The 23503-nt window shown below is 46.8% G+C and overlaps 1 protein-coding gene across 1 annotated transcript; it reads left to right on the top strand.

Annotated features, from left to right (window-relative positions):
* The first annotated feature begins 880 nt into the window (after positions 1 to 880).
* On the top strand, positions 881 to 23003 carry LOC115116719 (P2Y purinoceptor 3-like). The gene is made up of 3 exons (XM_029645200.2): positions 881 to 1453; positions 17808 to 18246; positions 18443 to 23003. The coding sequence occupies exons 2-3, from the start codon at positions 17825 to 17827 to the stop codon at positions 19146 to 19148; spliced, it is 1128 nt and encodes a 375-aa protein (XP_029501060.1). The 5' UTR covers positions 881 to 1453; positions 17808 to 17824; the 3' UTR covers positions 19149 to 23003.
* Positions 23004 to 23503: the final 500 nt, after the last annotated feature.

The following is a 23503-nucleotide window of genomic DNA, read 5'->3' as shown; positions in this document are numbered from 1 at the left end:
TTCAGCCTTACCTATGGACGGTGCACCAATGATATGGGGTATCAGTTTACTCAGTGACACCTACAGAACACAACTATGCAGAGTTTACACAAATATTGGTGTCATTGGGTCGATATTGCAGGACTCTGAAACCACTGTGAAATGATCCACATTAAGCTCACCATTCAACCTATTGTGCATATGACATACACTCTGAATTACCCAAAATGATAAATCCCATATTGGTCTTTCACAGCCAGGCCAACCCAAGCTGTTCTGTTCATTAGGCTAATAGTAGGACTACTATTGAAACAGATCAACTGAGTCAGAATTTTTTTAACAGCAAAACAAAACAAGTATATGGTCTAAGTCCATAACAATGCTTAAACCACACCAGGAGACCACTTTTGAAATCTAATAAAATATTGATTTTTGAGAATGGTTACCCTTTTATTGACGTGTGCAGGCACGTGGCGCTACTGTTTGATTATCGGTGGTTCTGCAGCACATGAGATGGAGTTTGCAAAATAATTGGCCACTGGATTGATGCAAATAATCGTAATATCATTTTGACAGGTAGGCTACTTTGTAGCTAGTTAACGTTTAATAGAGAAGGTTTTTGGGAAAGCCTTTCCATCTACCAGAATACTGTTAGTGGTATCATTAACATCACTATTTGTCCTGTTTCTTAATTGTTTGAAACCTGGACGTTTTATTTGATATTATCAGGCATGTTTTTACCTTGCTTCAAAGTAGCCTATAGTCAAAACTCCCACCATAGAAACGTGAAGGAAATTATTTTTTATACGTGTCGGTGGGGATTAAGAAGTGAGTATAAGCAATGCCCACTGAAAAATAAGAGGTATATGACGTAAACCCTCCACTACCTCACTGGACTGCCTACTGGGTGTGAGCAAGGTTCCTTGTTCAAGACACATGTAACGTCATTAGCACGGAGTAATGAGTTGGATTCTGTTTCCACATGCAAAAGTGATTGCTTTTGACAAACACTCTTTATCTGCCGTCCCAATGAAAAGTAGTTCGAAAATGCAAACATATATATTTGAAGGAAAATAGATGTGTTTCTGGACGATGCACAATGCTGCCTTGTTGACGGCATGACCGAGCGGCGAAGATTAGTTTGATTTGAGACGGTGCTCCTCCCTCCGTGGTTTAGCCAGTTCAAGTCACGGGCCTAATAGACCGGTGCCGCGCGGCTCATCATACTCGAATCCGCCAAATGCCATTAATATCATGCTCTTTTGTGCTGCGGAAAACATGAAAATCAGTTGGACTTTATGAAGGATCTCTATTGATTGACTTACTACTTTTTTTTCATGAAAGTACTTCTTTGTTTGGGCTACTAGGCGACTGCCTGGTCAAACACGAGGTAGATTGAGGCACCTTCGCAGGGTTGTATCTCCCACTTGTTGACAGCTACAGAGAAAGTCGATATTTTGTCGCAGCTGCAGAGGTAAGAGTTACAATTTCACTTTAAATGCAGACGACTTTAAATAACCTAATTGGCACATTGTATAGTCATTATACCATACTAGTCTGAAACATGTTCCCATATAATATAAATCATTTTGGCAATGGCTCTCCGAATTAAATATGATCAAATCTTCGAGACAATTTTTTTTAGGCTTGAGTTAATTACCTTTAAAAGGGAATTTTGAGATTGAATTTAAAAAATGGTCATGAAATATACCCATTAATTCTTGATGAATATAATTGATAAATGCCTAGTGAGCTTCTACACTTATTTTACTCCATTGTTTGTAAATAAAGTAATGTAAACCAGTAGTGTATAGCCTGAAAACACGATTTAAAACTATAATCTTGTTTTATGGTGGGTCAGCCCTTTCATCCATAACTGTGTCTGTGAATTTGAGAGTGGAAACATTTGTCCAGTCCTGTCCCTCAGTTGTTTACCCAAACAGTGGCGGGGTAACTTCTATGTTATTGTTTGATCTGCAGATTCCCCCTTTAAAACGCATAGCTATTTTATCCTGTCTTCACGTGTCAACAACACCAGGTGTCCTAATATTGCTATTCAATAACCTTCACTGTGTCATGATGAATGGTTGGGAATTTGTAGTCCTGTTGCTGTAATTTTGAAAAACAGGAAGTCCTCTTTTTGGTGGTGCACTTCTAGAGCAGCGCGTTGATAAAAGCCAACCCTTCGAGTTACTCTTTCCTCAAGTACACACACACACACACACACACACACACACACACACACACACACACACACACACACACACACACACACGTTGTTTGAGATTCAATAATATGTTATTAGAAACAGCAAGCACTATGTTGTGCATATGGAGTACAGTACCCACTCAGTTTTACAGCTTTCCGTAGCTCTACCTTCCTTCCCAGACATGTTTAGGCTACTCATTGTTTCCCATTTCCCCTATATGTATTTAGCAGTGACATTTATCATGGACTCCTGCTAACTCTTCCTCCGCTGCTGAATAAATTCCTAGGGGAAACACTGCTAATTATTTATAAAAACACATGGCCGATGAATGATATACAGCTGGTGCTATGACAGTGTTCTCTTTAACACCTAGTGTGTGTCTGTCTGTGTACACCTAGTGTGTTTCTGTCTGTGTACACTTGTGTGTGTGTGTGTGTGTGTGTGTTTCTGTCTGTGTACACCTAGTGTGTGTGTGTGTCTGTCTGTGTACACCTGTGTGTGTCTGTCTGTGTACACCTGTGTGTGTCTGTCTGTGTACACCTGTGTGTGTCTGTCTGTGTACACCTGTGTGTGTCTGTCTGTGTACACCTGTGTGTGTCTGTCTGTGTACACCTGTGTGTGTGTGTGTGTGTGTGTGTGTGTGTCTGTCTGTGTACACCTGTGTGTGTCTGTCTGTGTACACCTGTGTGTGTCTGTCTGTGTACACCTGTGTGTGTGTGTGTGTGTGTGTGTGTGTGTGTGTGTGTGTCTGTCTGTCTGTCTGTGTACACCTGTGTGTGCATCTTTTGTGATGGAAAACATAATATGTGTATAGTGACCACAGCTGTGTTTCCAGTAAAAGTCCTGTTGGGCCAGACCACACCGGACATTAGTCAGGGTCCTGTGGGTGCTTTCTCTGTCTCCACTGGCACAGACATAGTTGACATAGAGGGAGATAGGGAGATTGAGAAGCAGTGTGTATTCTATGTTAACTGCTTCTCTCCTGGTCTGATGGGGGGGGGGGGGGGGGGGGACGTTCATTCAGGGATGGATGGACTATACAGGTTGGTGCTGTTCCCCGGGCAGTTAACCCGCTGTTCCCCGGGCAGTTAACCCGCTGTTCCCCGGGCAGTTAACCCGCTGTCCCCCTGGCAGTTAACCCGCTGTCCCCCGGGCAGTTAACCCACTGTTCCCCGGGCAGTTAACCCACTGTCCCCCGGGCAGTTAACCCACTGTCCCCCGGGCAGTTAACCCACTGTCCCCGGGCAGTTAACCCACTGTTCCCGGGCAGTTAACCCACTGTTCCCCGGGCAGTTAACCCACTGTTCCCCGGGCAGTTAACCCACTGTTCCCCGGGCAGTTAACCCACTGTTCCCCGGGCAGTTAACCCACTGTTCCCCGGGCAGTTAACCCACTGTCCCCCGGGGGCCGAAGACGTGGATGTCGGTTTAAGGCAGCCCCCCCCCCACCTCTCTGATTCAGAGGGGTTGGGTTAAATGCAGAAGACACATTTCAGTTGAAGGCATTCTGCTGGACAACTGACAAGGTATCCCCCTTTCACTTTCCTTTATTGCTCAGAGTTAACTGTCCTGCATGTCTCTGTAGTTTTAATAACGGTCCTTTCACCAGCTGCACATTCACTTCCTCCTCGCCTTGCGAAACCATGACAACTTCTGCCTCGGTGACAGAGGTGTCTGTACAAACCCCTTGACGATGCACTAGAGAGGCTCTTCAGAGCAGAAGTGCCGAAACACCCCTGTAGGATCTCCTTTTGGGTGTAACTGAAAGTCAGGAGCTGTAAGACTGTAGGGGTTTGGAGACTAAAAATAAGTAGTTTGTGGAATTGATATTGAGCTACAGTACTTAACGAATAAGTAGTTTGAAGAATTGGTATTGAGCTACATGCTGAATAAGCTGGTCTACTCGCTATGACATCAGATAGATAGCTTGATGTTGCACTTAGCAGAGCAGACCGGTGTCAGGACGCCTAGCAGAGCAGACCGGTGTCAGGACGCTTAGCAGCGCAGACCGGTGTCAGGACGCTTAGCAGAGCAGACCGGTGTCAGGGCGACGCCGGTGTCAGCAGCCGGTGCAGCGCCGGTGTCAGGACGCTTAGCAGAGCAGACCGGTGTCAGCGCTTAGCAGAGCAGACCCGGTGTCAGGGGAGCAGAGCAGACCGGTGTCAGCAGCGCAGACCGCGTAGCAGAGCAGACCGGTGTCAGGACGCTTAGCAGAGCAGACCGGTGTCAGGACGCTTAGCAGAGCAGACCGGTGTCAGGACGCTTAGCAGAGCAGACCGGTGTCGCTTAGCAGAGCAGACCGGTGTCAGGACGCTTAGCAGAGCAGACCGGTGTCAGGACGCTTAGCAGAGCAGACCGGTGTCAGGACGCTAGCAGAGCAGACCGGTGTCAGGACGCTTAGCAGAGCAGACCGGTGTCAGGACGCTTAGCAGAGCAGACCAGGGTGTCAGGACGCGGTTAGCAGAGCAGACCGGTGTCAGGACGCTTAGCAGAGCAGGTGTCAGGACGCTTAGCAGAGCAGACCGGTGTCAGGACGCTTAGCAGAGCAGACCGGTGTCAGGACGCTTAGCAGAGCAGACCGGTGTCAGGACGCTTAGCAGAGCAGACCCGTGTCAGGACGCTTAGCAGAGCAGACCCGTGTCAGGACGCTTAGCAGAGCAGACCCGTGTCAGGACGCTTAGCAGAGCAGACCGGTGTCAGGACGCTTAGCAGAGCAGACCCGTGTGTAGCAGAGCAGACCCGTGTCACGCTTAGCAGAGCAGACCGGTGTCAGGACGCTTAGCAGAGCAGACCGGTGTCAGGACGCTTAGCAGCGCAGACCGGTGTCAGGACGCTTAGCAGAGCAGACCGGTGTCAGGACGCTTAGCAGAGCAGACCGGTGTCAGGACGCTTAGCAGAGCAGACCGGTGTCAGGACGCTTAGCAGCGCAGACCGGTGTCAGGACGCTTAGCAGAGCAGACCGGTGTCAGGACGCTTAGCAGAGCAGACCCGTGTCAGGACGCTTAGCAGAGCAGACCCGTGTCAGGACGCTTAGCAGAGCAGACCCGTGTCAGGACGCTTAGCAGAGCAGACCCGTGTCAGGACGCTTAGCAGAGCAGACCCGTGTCAGGACGCTTAGCAGAGCAGACCCGTGTCAGGACGCTTAGCAGAGCAGACCCGTGTCAGGACGCTTAGCAGAGCAGACCCGTGTCAGGACGCTTAGCAGAGCAGACCCGTGTCAGGACGCTTAGCAGCGCAGGCTGCTGCTTCTGTGTATCAGATCAGATTTTTAGCCTCTTTCCAGTCACTCCGTGTTCCCCCTACCTGCCCCCCCCAGCTGTTCCCCCTCTAGCTGCCCCCCTAGCTGTCCCCCTAGCTGTTCCTCCCCTAGCTGTTCCTCCCCTAGCTGTTCCCCCTAGCTGTTCCCCCTAGCTGCTGTTCCCCCTAGCTGCTGTTCCACCCCTAGCTGTTCCCCCCTAGCTGTTCCCCCCTAGCTGCTGTTCCCCCCTAGCTGCTGTTAGCTGTTCCCCCTAGCTGTTCCCCCCTAGCTGTCCCCCTAGCTAGCTGCCCCCCCCTAGCTGTTCCCCCTAGCTGCTGCTAGCTGTTCCCCCCTAGCTGCTGTTCCCCCTAGCTGCTGTTCCCCCCTAGCTGTTCCCCCTAGCTGCTGTTCCCCCTAGCTGCTGTTCCCCCTAGCTGCCCCCTGCTTCCCCCCTAGCTGCTGTTAGCTGCCCCCCCTAGCTGTTCCCCCTAGCTGTTCCCCCTAGCTGTTCCCCCCTAGCTGTCCCCCCTAGCTGTTCCCCCTAGCTGTCCCCCTAGCTGTTCCCCCTAGCTGTTCCCCCCTAGCTGTTCCCCCTAGCTGTTCCCCCCCTAGCTGTCCCCCCTAGCTGTCCCCCCTAGCTGTTCCCCCTAGCTGTTCCCCCTAGCTGTTCCCTAGCTGTTCCCCCTAGCTGTTCCCCCTAGCTGTTCCCCCTAGCTGTTCCCCCCTAGCTGTTCCCCCTAGCTGTTCCCCTAGCTGTCCTGTTCCCCCCTAGCTGTTCCCCCTAGCTGTTCCCCCTAGCTGTTCCCCCTAGCTAGCTGTTCCCCCCTAGCTGTTCCCCCCTAGCTGTTCCCCCTAGCTGTAGCTGTTCCCCCCTAGCTGTTCCCCCCCCCTAGCTGTTCCCCCTAGCTGCTGTTCCCCCTAGCTGTCCCCCCCTAGCTTCCCCCTAGCTGTTAGCTGCTGTTCCCCCCCTAGCTGTTCCCCCTAGCCCCCCTAGCTGTTCCCCCTAGCTGTCCCCCCTAGCTGTTCCCCCTAGCTGTTCCCCCTAGCTGTTCCACCCCTAGCTGTTCCCCCTAGCTGTTCCCCCTAGCTGTCCACCCCCCCCCTAGCTGCTTCCCCCCCTAGCTGTTCCACCCCTAGCCCCCCTAGCTGTTCCCCCCTAGCTGCTGTTCCCCCTAGCTGTTCCCCCCTAGCTGTTCCCCCTAGCTGTTCCCCCCAGCTGTTCCCCCTAGCTGTTCCCCCTAGCTGTCCCCCCTAGCTGTTCCCCCTAGCTCCCCCCTAGCTGTTCCCCCTAGCTGTTCCCCCCTAGCTGTTTCCCCCTAGCTGTTCCCCCCTAGCTGTTCCCCCTAGCTGTTCCCCTAGCTGTCCCCCTAGCTGTTTAGCTGTTCCCCCTAGCTGCTGTTCCCCCTAGCTGTCCAGCTGTTCCCCCTAGCTGTCCCCCCCTAGCTGTTCCCCCCAGCCCCCCTAGCTGTTCCCCTCCCTAGCTGTTCCCCCCCTGGCTGTCCCCCCTAGCTGTTTCCCCCCCCTAGCTGCTGTTCCCCCCCTAGCTGTCCCCCCCCTAGCTGCTAGCTGTCCCCCTAGCTGTTCCTCCCCCTAGCTGTTCCCCCTAGCTGTCCACCCCTAGCTGTTCCCCCCCCAGCTGTTCCCCCCAGCTGTTCCACCCCTAGCTGTCCCCCTCCCCCTAGCTGTCCACCCCTAGCTGTTCCCCCTAGCTGTTCCACCCTAGCTGTTCCCCCTAGCTGTTCCCCCTAGCTGTTCCCCCCTAGCTGTGCCCCCCAGCTGTTCCCCCTAGCTGTACCCCCCTAGCTGCCCCCCTAGCTGTTCCCCCCTAGCAGCTGTTCTCCCCCTAGCTGCTGTTCCCCCTAGCTGTCCCCCCCTAGCTGTCCCCCCTAGCTGCTGTTCCCCCTAGCTGTCCCCCAGCTGTTCCACCCTAGCTGTTCCCCCTAACTGTGTCATCCCAGGGGGAGAAGCCAGCTCTGATGGCAGTAGTCCGTAATGGTAGGTGTTGTTTGTTGTAATATTGACCCACAGTAGCACACAGAAATCTGGACACAACTTGTTATCTTGAAGTGTTGGTGTCCCCGCTGGGTTAGGTGAGGGTCTGATTTGGGTTAGAAATAAACCATGGTAACTTCCACTTTTTCCTGTATGTCTGTCCTGAGATTGATTGATGAGGTTTGTTTCTAAGGTTACGACGTCTGTCCAGATTGATTGATGTAAATTCATTTAACCAGATATGGCCTTGGCTTTAATGTGTGTGTGTGTGTGTGTGTGTCAGAGCTGTAGACAGGTCGACCGCCCCCTCATCCATTCAGTAAAATCACAGACTGAAGAGGAGACAGCAGCATTAGTCATTGATTAGGCTGAGGAAAAGATGCCCTCCTCGCATGGTCAGGGATTTAATCAGAGAATTTCATTATTGTGTGTGTGTGTGTAATCACTGTGCATGAGAAAGAGCAAATGGAAGATGAGGCTTAATGTTATCTTGTTGATATATCTGATGTGTCTGGTTTTGGTCTCCTGCTCATGCAGTTCATAAATAAGTGTGTGTGGCACTGCGTGAAGTGTGTCTGACAGCTTCGGCAGTGTGTGAGTTTGCACCTGTCTATGCTTCCTGAGTATTCTCTGGATTAGACACACCACCACACTAGGTGGGCAATCTGGAGCTTTTTATTGGAAATGCACACACTCCTCAGAGATTTCCTCAAACACTTTGCCCACAGGGCCATGGCAGCAGGGGGCTGGTGAGGGGACACACACATTCACAGAGAGGGAGTACTTCAGCCATCACACACATTCACAGAGAGGGAGTACTTCAGCCATCACACACATTCACAGAGAGGGAGTACTTCAGCCTTCACACACATTCACAGAGAGGGAGTACTTCAGCCTTCACACACATTCACAGAGAGGGAGTACTTCAGCCTTCACACACATTCACAGAGAGGGAGTACTTCAGCCATCACACACATTCACAGAGAGGGAGTACTTCAGCCTTCACACACATTCACAGAGAGGGAGTACTTCAGCCTTCACACACATTCACAGAGAGGGAGTACTTCAGCCTTCACACACATTCACAGAGAGGGAGTACTTCAGCCATCACACACATTCACAGAGAGGGAGTACTTCAGCCATCACACACATTCACAGCGTACTATAGAAAGTGAGAGATGGGGGTGTTAAATCAGCTGCCAGGAAACTGGTACTTCAGCAATCACACACACACACACACACACACTGTGATGTGGAATATTGGCACTCCCTTTCATCCCCCTCACTTGTCATTCCTGGTATGAAATGTTGTGAAACCATGCGTCACTGTTCAGACAATAGAAGCCTAGTATGTTTGTCTGAGATTGGCTTTGGAAGTCAGCTCTATCAATCTAACACTTGCCCACTTGTGGTTTGGACTGAGAGAGATGTGGGTGATAATGATGACGTTGATGGTGAAGAGGTTAAGAGATTGACGTGAAGGGGCTAGGATAAGATATTGATGGTTAAGAGATTGATGTTGATGGCGAAGGGGCTAGGATAAGACATTGATGGTTAAGAGATTGATGTTGATGGTGAAGGGGCTAGGATACGATATTGATGTTGATGGCAAAGGGGCTAGGATAAGATATTGATGGTTAAGAGATTGATGTTGATGGTGAAGGGGCTAGGATAAGATATTGATGGTTAAGAGATTGATGTTGATGGCGAAGGGGCTAGGATAAGATATTGATGGTTAAGAGATTGATGGTGAAGGGGCTAGGATAAGATATTGATGGTGAAGGGGCTAGGATAAGATCTTGATGTTGATTGCGAAGGGGCTAGGATAAGACATTGATGTTGATGGTGAAGGTGCTAGGATAAGACATTGATGTTGATGGTGAAGGGGCTAGGATAAGACATTGATGGTGAAGGGGCTAGGATAAGACCTTGATGGTGAAGGGGCTAGGATAAGACCTTGATGGTGAAGGGGCTAGGATAAGAGAGAGATGTTGATGGTGAAGGGGCTAGGATAAGAGAGAGATGTTGATGGTGAAGGGGCTAGGATAAGAGATGGTGAAGGGTAGAGGTCGACCGATTAATCGGAATGGCTGATTAATTAGGGCCGATTTCAAGTTTTCATAACTTGAAAACGCCGATTTAAAAAAAGAATAAAATATATATATATTTTTTTACACATTTTATTTATCTAGGCAAGTCAGTTAAGAACACATTCTTATTTTCAATGACGGCCTAGGAACAGTGTGTAACTGCCTTGTTCAGGGGAACAGTGGGTTAACTGCCTTGTTCTGGGGCAGAACGACAGATTTTTACCTTGTCAGCTCCGGGATTCAATCTTGCCACCTTACAGTTAACTAACGTTAGTCCAACGCTCTAACCACCTGCCTCTCATTGCACTCCACGAGGAGCCTGCCTATTACGCAAATGCAGTAAGAAGCCAAGGTAAGTTGCTAGCTAGCATTAAACTTCTCTTATAAATAACAATCAATCAATCATAATCACTATTCGACCATATTAATGACCAAAGGCTTGTATTTCTGTGTGTTATTATATTATAATTAAGTCTATGATTTGATAGAGCAGTCTGACTGAGTGGTGGTAGGCAGCAGCAGGCTCGTAAACATTCATTCAAACAGCACTTTCATGCGTTTTGCAGCAGCTCTTCACTCTGCTTCAAGCATTGCGCTGTGTATGACTTCAAGCCTATCAACTCCCGAGATTAGGCTGGTGTAACCGATGTGAAATGGCTAGTTAGTTAGCGGGATGCGCGCTAATAACGTTTCAAACGTCACTCGCTCTGAGACTTGGAGTAGTTGTTCCCCTTGATCTGCAAGGGTAACGCTGCTTCGAGGGTGGCTGTTGTCGATGTGTTCCTGGTTTGAGCCCAGGTAGGAGTGAGGAGAGGGACGGAAGCTATACTGTTACACTGGCAATACTAAAGTGCCTATAAGAACATCCAATAGTCAAAGGTATATGAAATACAAATGGTATAGAGAGAAATAGTCCTATAAATACTATATTAACTACAACCTAAAACCTCTTACCTTGGAATATTGAAGTCTCATGTTAAAAGGAACCACCAGCTTTCATATGTTCTCATGTTCTGAGCAAGGAACTTATACGTTAGCTATTTTACATGGCACATATTGCACTTTTACTTCTTCAACACTTTGTTTTTGCATTATTTAAACCAAATTGAACATGTTTCATTATTTATTTGAGGCTAAATTGATTTTTATTGATGTATTATATTAAGTTAAAGTAAGTGTTCATTCAGTATTGTTGTAATTGTCATTATTACAAATAAATGTTTAAAAAATTGGCCGATTTAATCGCTATCGGCTTTTTTTGGTCCTCCAATAATTGGTATCGTTGTTGAAAAATCATAATCGGCCGACCTCTAGTGAAGGGGCTAGGATAAGAGAGATCTTGAAACCACAGACATAAAGTCGTGGCCAAAACTTTTGAGAATGACACAAATATTGATTTTCACAAAGTCTGCTGCTTCAGTGTCTTTTGATATTTTTGTCAGATGTTACTATGGAATACTGAAGTATAATTACAAGCATTTCACAAGTGTCAAAGGCTTTTATTGACAATTACATGAAGTGTATGCAAAGAGTCAATATTTGCATTGTTGACCCTTATTTTTCAAGACCTCTGCAATCCCCCCTAGCATGCTGCCAATTAACTTCTGGGCCACATCCTGACTGATGGCAGCCCATTCTTGCATAATCAATGCTTGGAGTTTGTCAAAATTTGTGGGTTTTTGTTTGTCCACCCGCCTCTTGAGGATTGACCACAACTTCTCAATGGGATTAAGGTCTGGGGAGTTTCCTGGCCATGGACCCAACATATTGATGTTTTGTTCCCCGAGCCACTTAGTTATCACTTTTGCCTTATGGCAAGGTGCTCCATCATGCAGGAAAAGGCATTGTTCGTCATCAAACTGTTCCTGGATGGTTGGGAGAAGTTGCTCTCGGAGGATGTGTTGGTACCATTCTTTATTCATGGCTGTGTTCTTAGGAAAAATTGTGAGTGGGCCCACTCCCTTGGCTGAGAAGCAACCCCACACATGAATGGTCTCAGGATGCTTTACTGTTGGCATGACACAGGACTGATGGTAGCGCTCACCTTGTCTTCTCCGGACAAGCTTTTTTCCGGATGCCCCAAACAATCGGAAAGGGGATTCATCAGAGAAAATGACTTTACCCCAGTCCTCAGCAGTCCAATCCCTGTACCTTTTGCAGAATATCAGTCTGTCCCTGGTGTTTTTCCTGGAGAGAAGTGGCTTCTTTGCTGCCCTTCTTGACACCAGGCCATCCTCCAAAAGTCTTCGCCTCACTGTGCGTGCAGATGCACTCACATCTGCCTGCTGCCATTCCTGAGCAAGCTCTACTGGTGGTGCCCCGATCCCGCAGCTGAATCAACTTCAGGAGACGGTCCTGGCGCTTGCTGGACTTTCTTGGGCTCCCTGAAGCCTTCTTCACAACAATTGAACCGCTGTTCTTGAAGTTCTTGATGATCTGATAAATGGTTAATTTAGGTGCAATCTTACTGGCAGCAATATCCTTGCCTGTGAAGCCCTTTTTGTGCAAAGCAATGATGACGGCACGTGTTTCCTTGCAGGTAACCATGTTTGACAGAGGAAGAACAATGAACTTTTGAAGCTTCCAGTCTGTTATTCGAACTCAGTCAGCATGACAGAGTGATCTCCAGCCTTGTCCTCGTCAACACTCGAGAGAATCACTGACACGTCAGCTGGTCCTTTTGTGGCAGGGTTGAAATGCAGTGGATATGTTTTTGGTCGTGGCCAAAACTTTTTTGACTGTACAATCCAAGAGTGGGTAGTGGGGGGCTGACAGACAGGCCATGAGAGAGATGTTGATGGGCTGACAGACAGGCATTCCCACTGCTAAACACCGGATAAGAGAGAGATGTTGATGGTGAAGGGGCTAGGATAAGAGACATGTTGATGGTGAAGGGGCTAGGATAAGAGAGAGATGTTGATGGTGAAGGGGCTAGGATAAGAGAGAGATGGTGATGGTGAAGGGGCTAGGATAAGAGAGAGATGGTGATGGTGAAGGGGCTAGGATAAGAGAGAGATGGTGATGGTGAAGGGGCTAGGATAAGAGAGAGATGGTGATGGTGAAGGGGCTAGGATAAGAGAGAGATGTTGATGGTGAAGGGGCTAGGATAAGAGAGAGATGTTGATGGTGAAGGGGCTAGGATAAGAGAGAGATGTTGATGGTGAAGGGATGTTGATGGTGAAGGGGCTAGGATAAGAGAGAGATGTTGATGGTGAAGGGGCTAGGATAAGAGAGAGATGTTGATGGTGAAGGGGCTAGGATAAGAGAGAGATGTTGATGGTGAAGGGGCTAGGATAAGAGAGAGATGTTGATGGTGAAGGGGCTAGGATAAGAGAGATGTTGATGGTGAAGGGGGGCTAGGATAAGAGAGAGATGTTGATGGTGAAGGGGCTAGGATAAGAGAGAGATGTTGATGGTGAAGGGGCTAGGATAAAGAGAGAGATGTTGATGGTGAAGGGGCTAGGATAAGAGAGAGATGTTGATGGTGAAGGGGCTAGGATAAGAGAGAGATGTTGATGGTGAAGGGGCTAGGATAAGAGAGATGTTGATGGTGAAGGGGCTAGGATAAGAGAGATGTTGATGGTGAAGGGGCTAGGCTAAGAGAGAGATGGTGATGGTGAAGGGGCTAGGATAAGAGAGAGATGGTGATGGTGAAGGGATGGTGATGGTGAAGGGGCTAGGATAAGAGAGATGTTGATGGTGAAGGGGCTAGGATAAGAGAGATATGTTGATGGTGAAGGGGCTAGGATAAGAGAGATGTTGATGGTGAAGGGGCTAGGATAAGAGAGAGATGTTGATGGTGAAGGGGCTAGGATAAGAGAGAGATGTTGATGGTGAAGGGGCTAGGATAAGAGAGAGATGTTGATGGTGAAGGGGCTAGGATAAGAGAGATGTTGATGGTGAAGGGGCTAGGATAAGAGAGAGATGTTGATGGTGAAGGGGCTAGGATAAGAGAGAGATGTTGATGGTGAAGGGGCTAGGATAAGAGAGAGATGTTGATGGTGAAGGGGCTAGGATAAGAGAGAGATGTTGATGGTGAAGGGGCTAGGATAAGAGAGAGAGATGTTGATGGTGAAGGGGCTAGGATAAAGAGAGAGATGTTGATGGTGAAGGGGCTAGGATAAGAGAGAGATGTTGATGGTGAAGGGGCTAGGATAAGAGAGATGTTGATGGTGAAGGGGCTAGGATAAGATAAGAGAGATGTTGATGGTGAAGGGGCTAGGATAAGAGAGATGTTGATGGTGAACGGGCTAGGATAAGAGAGAGATGTTGATGGTGAAGGGGCTAGGATAAGAGAGAGATGTTGATGGTGAAGGGGCTAGGATAAGAGAGAGATGTTGATGGTGAAGGGGCTAGGATAAGAGAGAGATGTTGATGGTGAAGGGGCTAGGATAAGAGAGATGTTGATGGTGAAGGGGCTAGGATAAGAGAGATGTTGATGGTGAAGGGGCTAGGATAAGAGAGAGATGTTGATGGTGAAGGGGCTAGGATAAGAGAGAGATGTTGATGGTGAAGGGGCTAGGTTGAGAGAGAGATGTTGATGGTGAAGGGGCTAGGTTGAGAGAGAGATGTTGATGGTGAAGGGGCTAGGATAAGAGAGATGTTGATGGTGAAGGGGCTAGGATAAGAGAGAGATGTTGATGGTGAAGGGGCTAGGATAAGAGAGAGATGTTGATGGTGAAGGGGCTAGGATAAGAGAGAGATGTTGATGGTGAAGGGGCTAGGATAAGAGAGATGTTGATGGTGAAGGGGCTAGGATAAGAGAGAGAGATGTTGATGGTGAAAGGGCTAGGATAAGAGAGAGAGATGTTGATGGTGAAGGGGCTAGGATAAGAGAGAGATGTTGATGGTGAAGGGGCTAGGATAAGAGAGATGTTGATGGTGAAGGGGCTAGGATAAGATAATAGAGATGTTGATGGTGAAGGGGCTAGGATAAGAGAGATGTTGATGGTGAACGGGCTAGGATAAGAGAGAGATGTTGATGGTGAAGGGGCTAGGATAAGAGAGAGATGTTGATGGTGAAGGGGCTAGGATAAGAGAGAGATGTTGATGGTGAAGGGGCTAGGATAAGAGAGAGATGTTGATGGTGAAGGGGCTAGGATAAGAGAGATGTTGATGGTGAAGGGGCTAGGATAAGAGAGATGTTGATGGTGAAGGGCTAGGATAAGAGAGAGATGTTGATGGTGAAGGGGCTAGGATAAGAGAGAGATGTTGATGGTGAAGGGGCTAGGTTGAGAGAGAGATGTTGATGGTGAAGGGGCTAGGTTGAGAGAGAGATGTTGATGGTGAAGGGGCTAGGATAAGAGAGATGTTGATGGTGAAGGGGCTAGGATAAGAGAGATGTTGATGGTGAAGGGGCTAGGATAAGAGAGATGTTGATGGTGAAGGGGCTAGGATAAGAGAGATGTTGATGGTGAAGGGGCTAGGATAAGAGAGAGATGTTGATGGTGAAGGGGTTAGGATAAAGAGAGATGTTGATGGTGAAGGGGCTAGGTTGAGAGAGAGATGTTGATGGTGAAGGGCTAGGTTGAGAGAGAGATGTTGATGGTGAAGGGGCTAGGATAAGAGAGATGTTGATGGTGAAGGGGCTAGGATAAGAGAGATGTTGATGGTGAAGGGGCTAGGATAAGAGAGATGTTGATGGTGAAGGGGCTAGGATAAGAGAGATGTTGATGGTGAAGGGGCTAGGATAAGAGAGAGATGTTGATGGTGAAGGGGCTAGGATAAGAGAGAGATGTTGATGGTGAAGGGGCTAGGATAAGAGAGAGATGTTGATGGTGAAGGGGCTAGGTTGAGAGAGAGATGTTGATGGTGAAGGGGCTAGGATAAGAGAGAGATGTTGATGGTGAAGGGGCTAGGTTGAGAGAGAGATGTTGATGGTGAAGGGGCTAGGATGAGAGAGAGATGTTGATGGTGAAGGGGCTAGGTTGAGAGAGAGATGTTGATGGTGAAGGGGCTAGGATAAGAGAGAGATGTTGATGGTGAAGGGGCTAGGATAAGAGAGAGATGTTGATGGTGAAGGGGCTAGGATAAGAGAGAGATGTTGATGGTGAAGGGGCTAGGATAAGAGAGAGATGTTGATGGTGAAGGGGCTAGGATAAGAGAGAGATGTTGATGGTGAAGGGGCTAGGATAAGAGAGATGTTGATGGTGAAGGGGCTAGGATAAGAGAGATGTTGATGGTGAAGGGGCTAGGATAAGAGAGAGATGTTGATGGTGAAGGGGCTAGGATAAGAGAGAGATGTTGATGGTGAAGGGGCTAGGATAAGAGAGAGATGTTGATGGTGAAGGGGCTAGGTTGAGAGAGAGATGTTGATGGTGAAGGGGCTAGGATAAGAGAGAGATGTTGATGGGCTGACAGACAGGCATTCCCACTGCTAAACACCGTACTGGATTTTCCAGCACATTAATGTTTCTTATAAAAACAAGAAGTGATGCAGTCAGTCTCTCCTCAACTCTGAGCCAAGAGAGACTGACATGTATAGTATTTACATCAGCCCACTGATTACAATGAAGAGCAAGACGTGCTGCTCTGTTCTGGGCCAGTTGCAGCTTAACTAGCTCTTTCCTTGCAGCATTTGACCATATAACTGGACAATAATCAAGATAAGATAAAACTAGAGCCTCCAGGACTTGCTTTGTGGAGTGTGGTGTCAAAAAAGCAGAGCATCTCTTTATTACAGACAGACTTCTCTCTCTCCCCATCTTCACAGCCATTGAATCTATATGTTTCGACCATGACAGTTTACAATCTAAATTAACACTAACTAATTTAGTCTCTTCAATTTGTTCAACTGCCACACCATTCATTACAAGATTCAGCTGAGGTCTACAATTTAGGGAATGATTTGTACCAAAAGCCATAACACAAGTTTTCTCAACAACAGGTTATGGTCAATGATCTCAAAGGCTGCACTGAAATGTAACAGTACAGGTCCCACAATCATCTTATTATCAATATCTTTCAACCAATCACCAGTCATTTGTGTCAGTGCAGTTGTGTGCCCTTCTCTATAAGCATGCTGAAAGTCTGTTGTTCATTTGTTTACAGAGAAGTAGCATTGTATTTAGTCAAACACCATTTTCCCCCAACGGTTTGCTAAGAGCTGGCAGCTGATTGGTCTGCTGTTAGAACCAGTAAAGACCGCTTTACCACGCTTTGGTAGTGGAATGACTTTGGCTTCCCTCCAGGCCTGAGGACAAAGCCTTTCCTCTAGGCTCAGATGAAAGATATGACAGATAGGAGCGGCCATAGAGTCAGCTACCATCCTCCATATCTTTCCATCTAACTTGTCAATGCCAGGAGGTTTGTCATTACTGATCAAAATACTTTCCCCACCTCTCCCACACTAACTTCACAAAATTCAAACTTGCAATGCTTTTCTTTCATGATTTGTTATTTTTTTATACCTTAATACCATGGCTTACTGTTCGTTGTTGGCATTTCCCGCCTTAGTTTGCCCACTTTGCCAATGAAGTAATCATTAAAGTAATTGGCAACATCAAATGGTTTTGTGATGAATAAAAGCCATCTGATTTCATTTTTTTTCTTTCTTTATATCATTGATCTTGGCTTCATAATACAGTTTCTTCCTCCTTTTTGTTGAGTTTAGTCACATTATTCCTCAACTTGCAGTCAGCCAGCCAGTCAGCTGTGCAGTCAGATGTATTAGCCACTCCGTTTTCCCCATCAGAGATGCAGAGAAGCACATTTAGTTTCTTTTAAAAAGAAAGAAAAATAAATATATTTTTGACATAGAATTAGGCATAATGCTTATGGCTCTAGATTGCAGGAGAAAGGTGTTTGGAAAAATCCTAAATGGTCCAATTTGCGGACGGGGAGGCCAAGCCCCCCTACAGAGCACCTCCCCTAGCCATCCTCATGTACTTTGTGCCCCCTCCAGATTTTTGGGGTTCATGACGCCAGTGCTAAGAGCTGGCAGCAAGCTGTGTATCTAACCTAACATAGCGGAAAAGTGTATGCATCTCTGTCTGAGCCTAAAAGAACGGGCACAATGGATTATGGTCATTGTAGTTAATTATCATGTTTCTGCACTGAACTAGGTTTAAAACTACAACTCCCTTCAGCCCTGAATTCCACATAGTTCTTGACTTGATTTCTATCGTTAATTAGTTGCGTTGGGCTCACAAAAAAAAAACTAAAAGGAATTCAAGTAATTATACCGATGTCAGTCAATTAGTTATTTAACAACCACAAAAAATAAAAATTGGTTAATTGCGCAGCACTGCAGGGTTGTCAACTTTGATGCAATTAACCCACTCCTCTCTTCCCTGTTTCAGAATGTGAAGCTGTTGCCATGTCAATATCCTCTCTAGAAGTGTTCTCTACGGAACCGTTCCTAAATGGAACATTCACAGCAGAAGGTTCCTCCTCTGGACCATACACAGAACCCCACTCGGAGGACAACCTCATCGCCATGGGCGACAACAATGTCACAGGGTCAGACTGCACCTATAAGGAGGATTTTAAGCGCTTCCTACTTCCTGCCATCTACAGTGTGGTCTTCCTGATTGGTCTGCCTCTGAATGGAGTGGTCATCCTGAAGATCTGGAGGTCACGACCCAACCTGACCCGGAGCAACGTCTACATGCTCAACCTGGCCACGGCTGACTTCCTGTATGTGATGTCACTACCTCTGCTCATCTACAACTACGCCAGTCATGACTACTGGCCCTTTGGAGAGCTGGCCTGCAAACTGGTCCGCTTTCAGTTCTACAGGTAGTAGAGCTACTCATTAACTGACCTATTCATATCATAGTTCTATAGATTACTTGAAAAACTCACACTTACAGTTCTACAAGTAATAATGAGTCATGCACTGCATGTTACCTTTCTGCGGAGGGAGCTTTGAGTGTATTGTAGAGAGAGAACCCTGTCATTATAACATCAGAGATATTATTTATTGTTCCCACAGTAACCTGCATGGCAGTATCCTGTTCCTGACCTGCATCAGCCTCCAGCGCTACGTGGGCATCTGCCACCCTATGGCCGGCTGGCACAAGCAGGGGGGTCGCAGGCTGGCACGGGTGGTCTGTGGGGGAGTGTGGCTGGTGGTCGCTGTCCTCTGTGCCCCCACGTTCCACTACGCCTCCACAGGAACACAACGCAACCGCACCGTCTGTTACGACCTGAGTCCACCGGAGCACTCGGCTGACTACTACCCCTATGGGATGGCTCTGACCTGCCTGGGCTTCCTGTTACCTTTTATGGGCATTGTGGCGTGCTACTGTCGCATGGGTCGCCTCCTCTGCCGCCCGCCGTCCTATCAGGGTGTTAACATGGCCGCCTCAATGGAGAAACGGGACAAGGCGGTGAAGATGATAATCATTGTGGTGACGGTGTTTGCTGTGAGCTTCCTGCCGTTCCACCTCACTAAAACCATGTACCTGTTGGTACGAACCTTATCAGATGCTCCGTGTGCGACACGGAACCTGTTCTCAGTGATCTACAAGTGCACCAGGCCGTTCGCCAGCATGAACAGCGTTCTAGATCCTATACTGTTCTATTTCACACAGCCGCGGTTCCGCAGGAGCACCAGAATACTGGTCACCAAGATCACCACTCTCAGAGACAGGGAACCAAGATGTGAGAAAGTGAAAAACCTCACCAAGAACCCTTGATTATTTAGAATCCATGTTTAACTCGAAGCTCATTCAATGGTAAACTCACTTTGAAACAAAATAACTAAGGTGTGTGTGTGTGGTGTGTGTGTGTGTGAGAAACATCCATAGTCCACAGTTGTATTACACCTAGATACATGGGTTTTGGGTACTTAGAACCCATCCAGAACCCTCATTGACTTCTGCTCTGCCAGCATGGGAACAAGCCAGTGTGTTTGCTAAAATGCATGAAGTAGTCAGCCACAACACTGCGTTTGGTTGCCATAGTATTATGTAATGCATCCTGTATGTCTGTTTACTATATGAGCCACTAGGTGGCGTGTGTTACCTACATGTCCCATGGCCTTAAAGGAATAATCCACCCCAAACCACAAATTCCTATGATTAACAGTGTATTAACACTAATATAAGAAAACAATATACACTGCTCAAAAAAATAAAGGGAACACTAAAATAACACATCCTAGATCTGAATGAATGAAATATTCTTATTAAATACTTTTTTCTTTACGTAGTTGAATGTGCTGACAACAAAATCACACAAATTATCAATGGAAATCAAATGTATCAACCCATGGAGGTCTGGATTTGGAGTCACACTCAAAATCAAAGTGGAAAACCACACTACAGGCTGATCCAACTTTGATGTAATGTCCTTAAAACAAGTCAAAATGAGGCTCAGTAGTGTGTGTGGCCTCCACGTGCCTGTATGACCTTCCTACAACGCCTGGGCATGCGCTTGATGAGCATGCCGGGCCAGTCCATAGCACGGGCGGGCCAGTCCATAGCACGGGCGGGCCAGTCCATAGCATCAATGCCTTCCTCTTGCAGGAACTGCTGACACACTCCAGCCACATGAGGTCTAGCATTGTCTTGCAGTAGGAGGAACCCAAGGCCAACTACACCAGCATATGGTCTCACAAGGGGTCTGAGGATCTCATCTCGGTACCTAATGGCAGTCAGGCTACCTCTGGCGAGCACATGGAGGGCTGTGCGCCCCCCCCCAAAGAAATGCCACCGCACACCATGACTGACCCACCGCCAAACCGGTCATGCTGGAGGATGTTGCAGGCAACAGAACGTTCTCCACGGCGTCTCCAGACTGTCACGTCTGTCACGTGCTCAGTGTGAACCTGCTTTCATCTGTGAAGAGCACAAGGGCGCCAGTGGTGAATTTGCCAATCTTGGTGTTCTCTGGCAAATGCCAAACGTCCTGCATGGTGTTGGGCTGTAACCACGGACCCTCATACCACCCTCATGGAGTCTGTTTCTGACCGTTTGAGCAGACATGCACATTTGTGCCCTGCTGGAGATCATTTTGCATGGCTCTGGCAGTGCTTCTCCTTACACAAAGGTGGAGGTAGCGGTCCTGCTGCTGGGTTGTTGCCCTCCTACGGCCTCCTCCACGTCTCCTGATGTACTGGCCTGTCTCCTGGTAGCGCCTCCATGCCCTGGACACTACGCTGACAGACACAGCAAACCTTCTTGCCACATCTCGCATTGATGTGCCATCCTGGATGAGCTGCACTACCTGAGCCACTTGTGTGGGTTGTAGACTCCGTCTCATTCTACCACTAGAGTGAAAGCACCACCAGCATTCAAAAGTGACCAAAACATCAGCCAGGAAGCATAGGAACTGAGAAGTGGTCTGTGGTTACCACCTGCAGAACCACTCCTTTATTGGGGGTGTCTTGCTAAATGCCTATAATTTCCACCTGTTGTCTATTCCATTTACACAACAGCATGTGAAATGTATTGTCAATCAGTGTTGCTTCCTAAGTGGACAGTTTGATTTCACAGAAGTGTGATTGACTTGGAGTTACATTGTGTTGTTTAAGTGTTCCCTTTTTGAGCAGTGTATATATATATTTTTTTTTTTGGGAACAAATATTTCAGTTTTAGCTATTTGAAAATCGATGTGGAATCTTTTGCAGCTCAAGTCAACTACAAAAACATGCAATGCTCTCTTCCTGGGCTAGCTAGCAAACGTGGCTACACACAACAATAGCAAAGTCAATATCAGCATGTAAAGTAGCTAGTTGGCTGTAAAATCACCTAATAAAACTACTATCAATTTAGGAGTATATCTCACTGTTCAGTTTGCAGTTCCTCTCTGCCCAGAGTGAGTACAGAATACGTTGTTATGGCAACAATGATCCATTGTTTCAACAATGGTCCACGTTTCCCCACAGACACACAGTACGCATTGCAAGATGGTACTTGAAGGACAAAACTGAGTTGAATAAATTGGTACAGTGTTTTAGATTGCGCATATCTATGTGAAATGTGTACTTTGTCATGATATTTGCCCGAAAAGCCGGTCTTTGGAGGATATATTGACACGGGTGTTGTTAGGCCCGAGACACTGGCTATGGGGGAATTATTGAAACAATGTTGCAAATATCGGAGATACAGACAGCGAGGTTTATACACATCTCCGCTGTTGAAAACTAAATGTTAGTCTAAAAGAGATGTGAGATAATGTCTAAATGCTTTTTTATAGTGGAGCTCAAGTTTATACATTTCCTGGCTGGGTGGATGAGACAGTGGATTGCGCAGTGAGATGGAACAGAGTAAATCGGCATTTTAACGTCATAGATTTAGCCAGTGGTAATTTGCGGAATAGACACCGACTGGAATGCGGTTTTAACCAATCAGCACTCAGGATTAGACCCATCCGTTATATATGTAAATAGGTGGATGCGTTCTAGACAAGTACGCCCATACTGTATTGGCCGATTTGGTGATCTGGAGTGCAGGTAATTGTTTTTAGAAGCTTTTATGAAACGTGATGAGAACCATCTAGCTATGACTCGTTCCTACACGATTTCCTGATTTCACAGACTGACCACTTCCAAGTTAAATCACTAGGAAATGTTTTATTTGACCTACCGTTAGAACACATGCTTTCACCAAATTGACCAGAGTTTCATAAAAATATATATATATATTCTGGGGTTGGATTATCCTTTTGAAATGGACTGTCTGTTTCGACTGTGGTGTGCTGTTTCTTGTGTGTACTGTACCTTTCCTATCTAATAGGTATTTAGACATTTTAAAAGTGAGAATGTCCGAGACAAACATTTTAAATGTCTTGAAATAAGCACTTGTATGCATGACAACGTGTCCCTGGCATGTAGATGGATACTGATGCTTTGTGGTCTACTTCACTGCTCAATAGTTTTGCCACTACATGATGAGGTCTAGTTTTATTTTAGTTAAATGTTGCTTAATGTGTTTTTGTTGTTCTGTTATTTTTTTTCAAACCATGGCCTTGTACATAAGTCTCCAAGAGAATATCACAGGACTGACAGATCCGTTGTTGTTCCTGTGTGTATCAGCTACAGAAGATTGGATTACTCAATACCACAAATTATTGGCTTGTTTTGGTCAAATGTGAGTGACAGCTGATGTTTTTGTTCCTAAGTCTGTCTGGAATGTTTGTGCGTGCCTTAGTGTGTGTGAGTGTGTTGTGTTTGTTTAACCTCTTCCTTAGCTTAAGGCCCTTAATGAAGTGATATGTTTTATATGTGGGGCACATGTCTGTATGGGTCTAATAGGAACCAAGGTAGATGTCAGATGCTCTTCTTGGAGCGGATATATTTCAGTCAGTGTATTCTTCTTTTTTTTGTTTTACAGTGAAGTCTTATTTTTATAACATAAAGAGAACTTGAATTATATTTTTGTTACAAAATTAGTTTTATTTCTTCACTTATGTTACTACATGTATTTATTAGTTGTGCTGTTTCATACATGCTCATGCCTCTGCTTTGTAGATGGCCTCTCCAATTAACAAGCCTGTTGACACTGTAATAAACTTGCTGTTGTCAATAAAGATTACATGTATCAACCAAATGAGTTTTATTCTGCTATACAGTTCATATATTCATTTGAAATGTTCTGTTGCTGCTCTGCCCCTCATCTACAAAAACAGTGGGAGCAGGTTTTTGGGAGAGGCAGGTCATAGGCTCGACCCTAAGAGTAAAAAGGATGATGAACTTTTATACATCGACCGTAAGATGGCGCTGCGGTCAACATTCCATCGCCCAGAGAACGGTATAAAACCCCTGCTCGAACAAAGAGCTACTTTACCAGACCGTCATGGGAAAAACCATAAACCATTTGTGCACGAGAGAAAATGCATTATTAACGTTGACACAATTTGCAAACACGACACTCACGACCCCGCGTGAGTCAGCACTTAATAATCACTTCATTAAATACACTGACAGTGGAAACACTGTTACCAAATGTTATTCTAGTTTGATTTAGTTGCAAGTACATTTTCTCAGCGCTCCGACGGTTTACACGGTCCTGAGCTATAATTATCCCTCTCTGCCCGCAATATCTGTTTA

This window comes from Oncorhynchus nerka, linkage group LG14 (genome assembly GCF_034236695.1).
Source record: "Oncorhynchus nerka isolate Pitt River linkage group LG14, Oner_Uvic_2.0, whole genome shotgun sequence".
Classification (NCBI taxonomy): Eukaryota; Metazoa; Chordata; class Actinopteri; order Salmoniformes; family Salmonidae; genus Oncorhynchus; species Oncorhynchus nerka.
Note: the sequence above shows the minus strand (reverse complement) of the source record. Positions and strands in the feature narration are given on the sequence as shown.

Bases quoted from the DNA above. Each gene is read 5' to 3' on its own strand.
- LOC115116719 (XM_029645200.2), top strand. From the start codon at position 17,825: ATGTCAATATCCTCTCTAGAAGTGTTCTCTACGGAACCGTTCCTAAAT. The intron at 18,247-18,442 runs GTAGTAGAGCTA...TTGTTCCCACAG, and splicing joins GTCCGCTTTCAGTTCTACAG to TAACCTGCATGGCAGTATCC.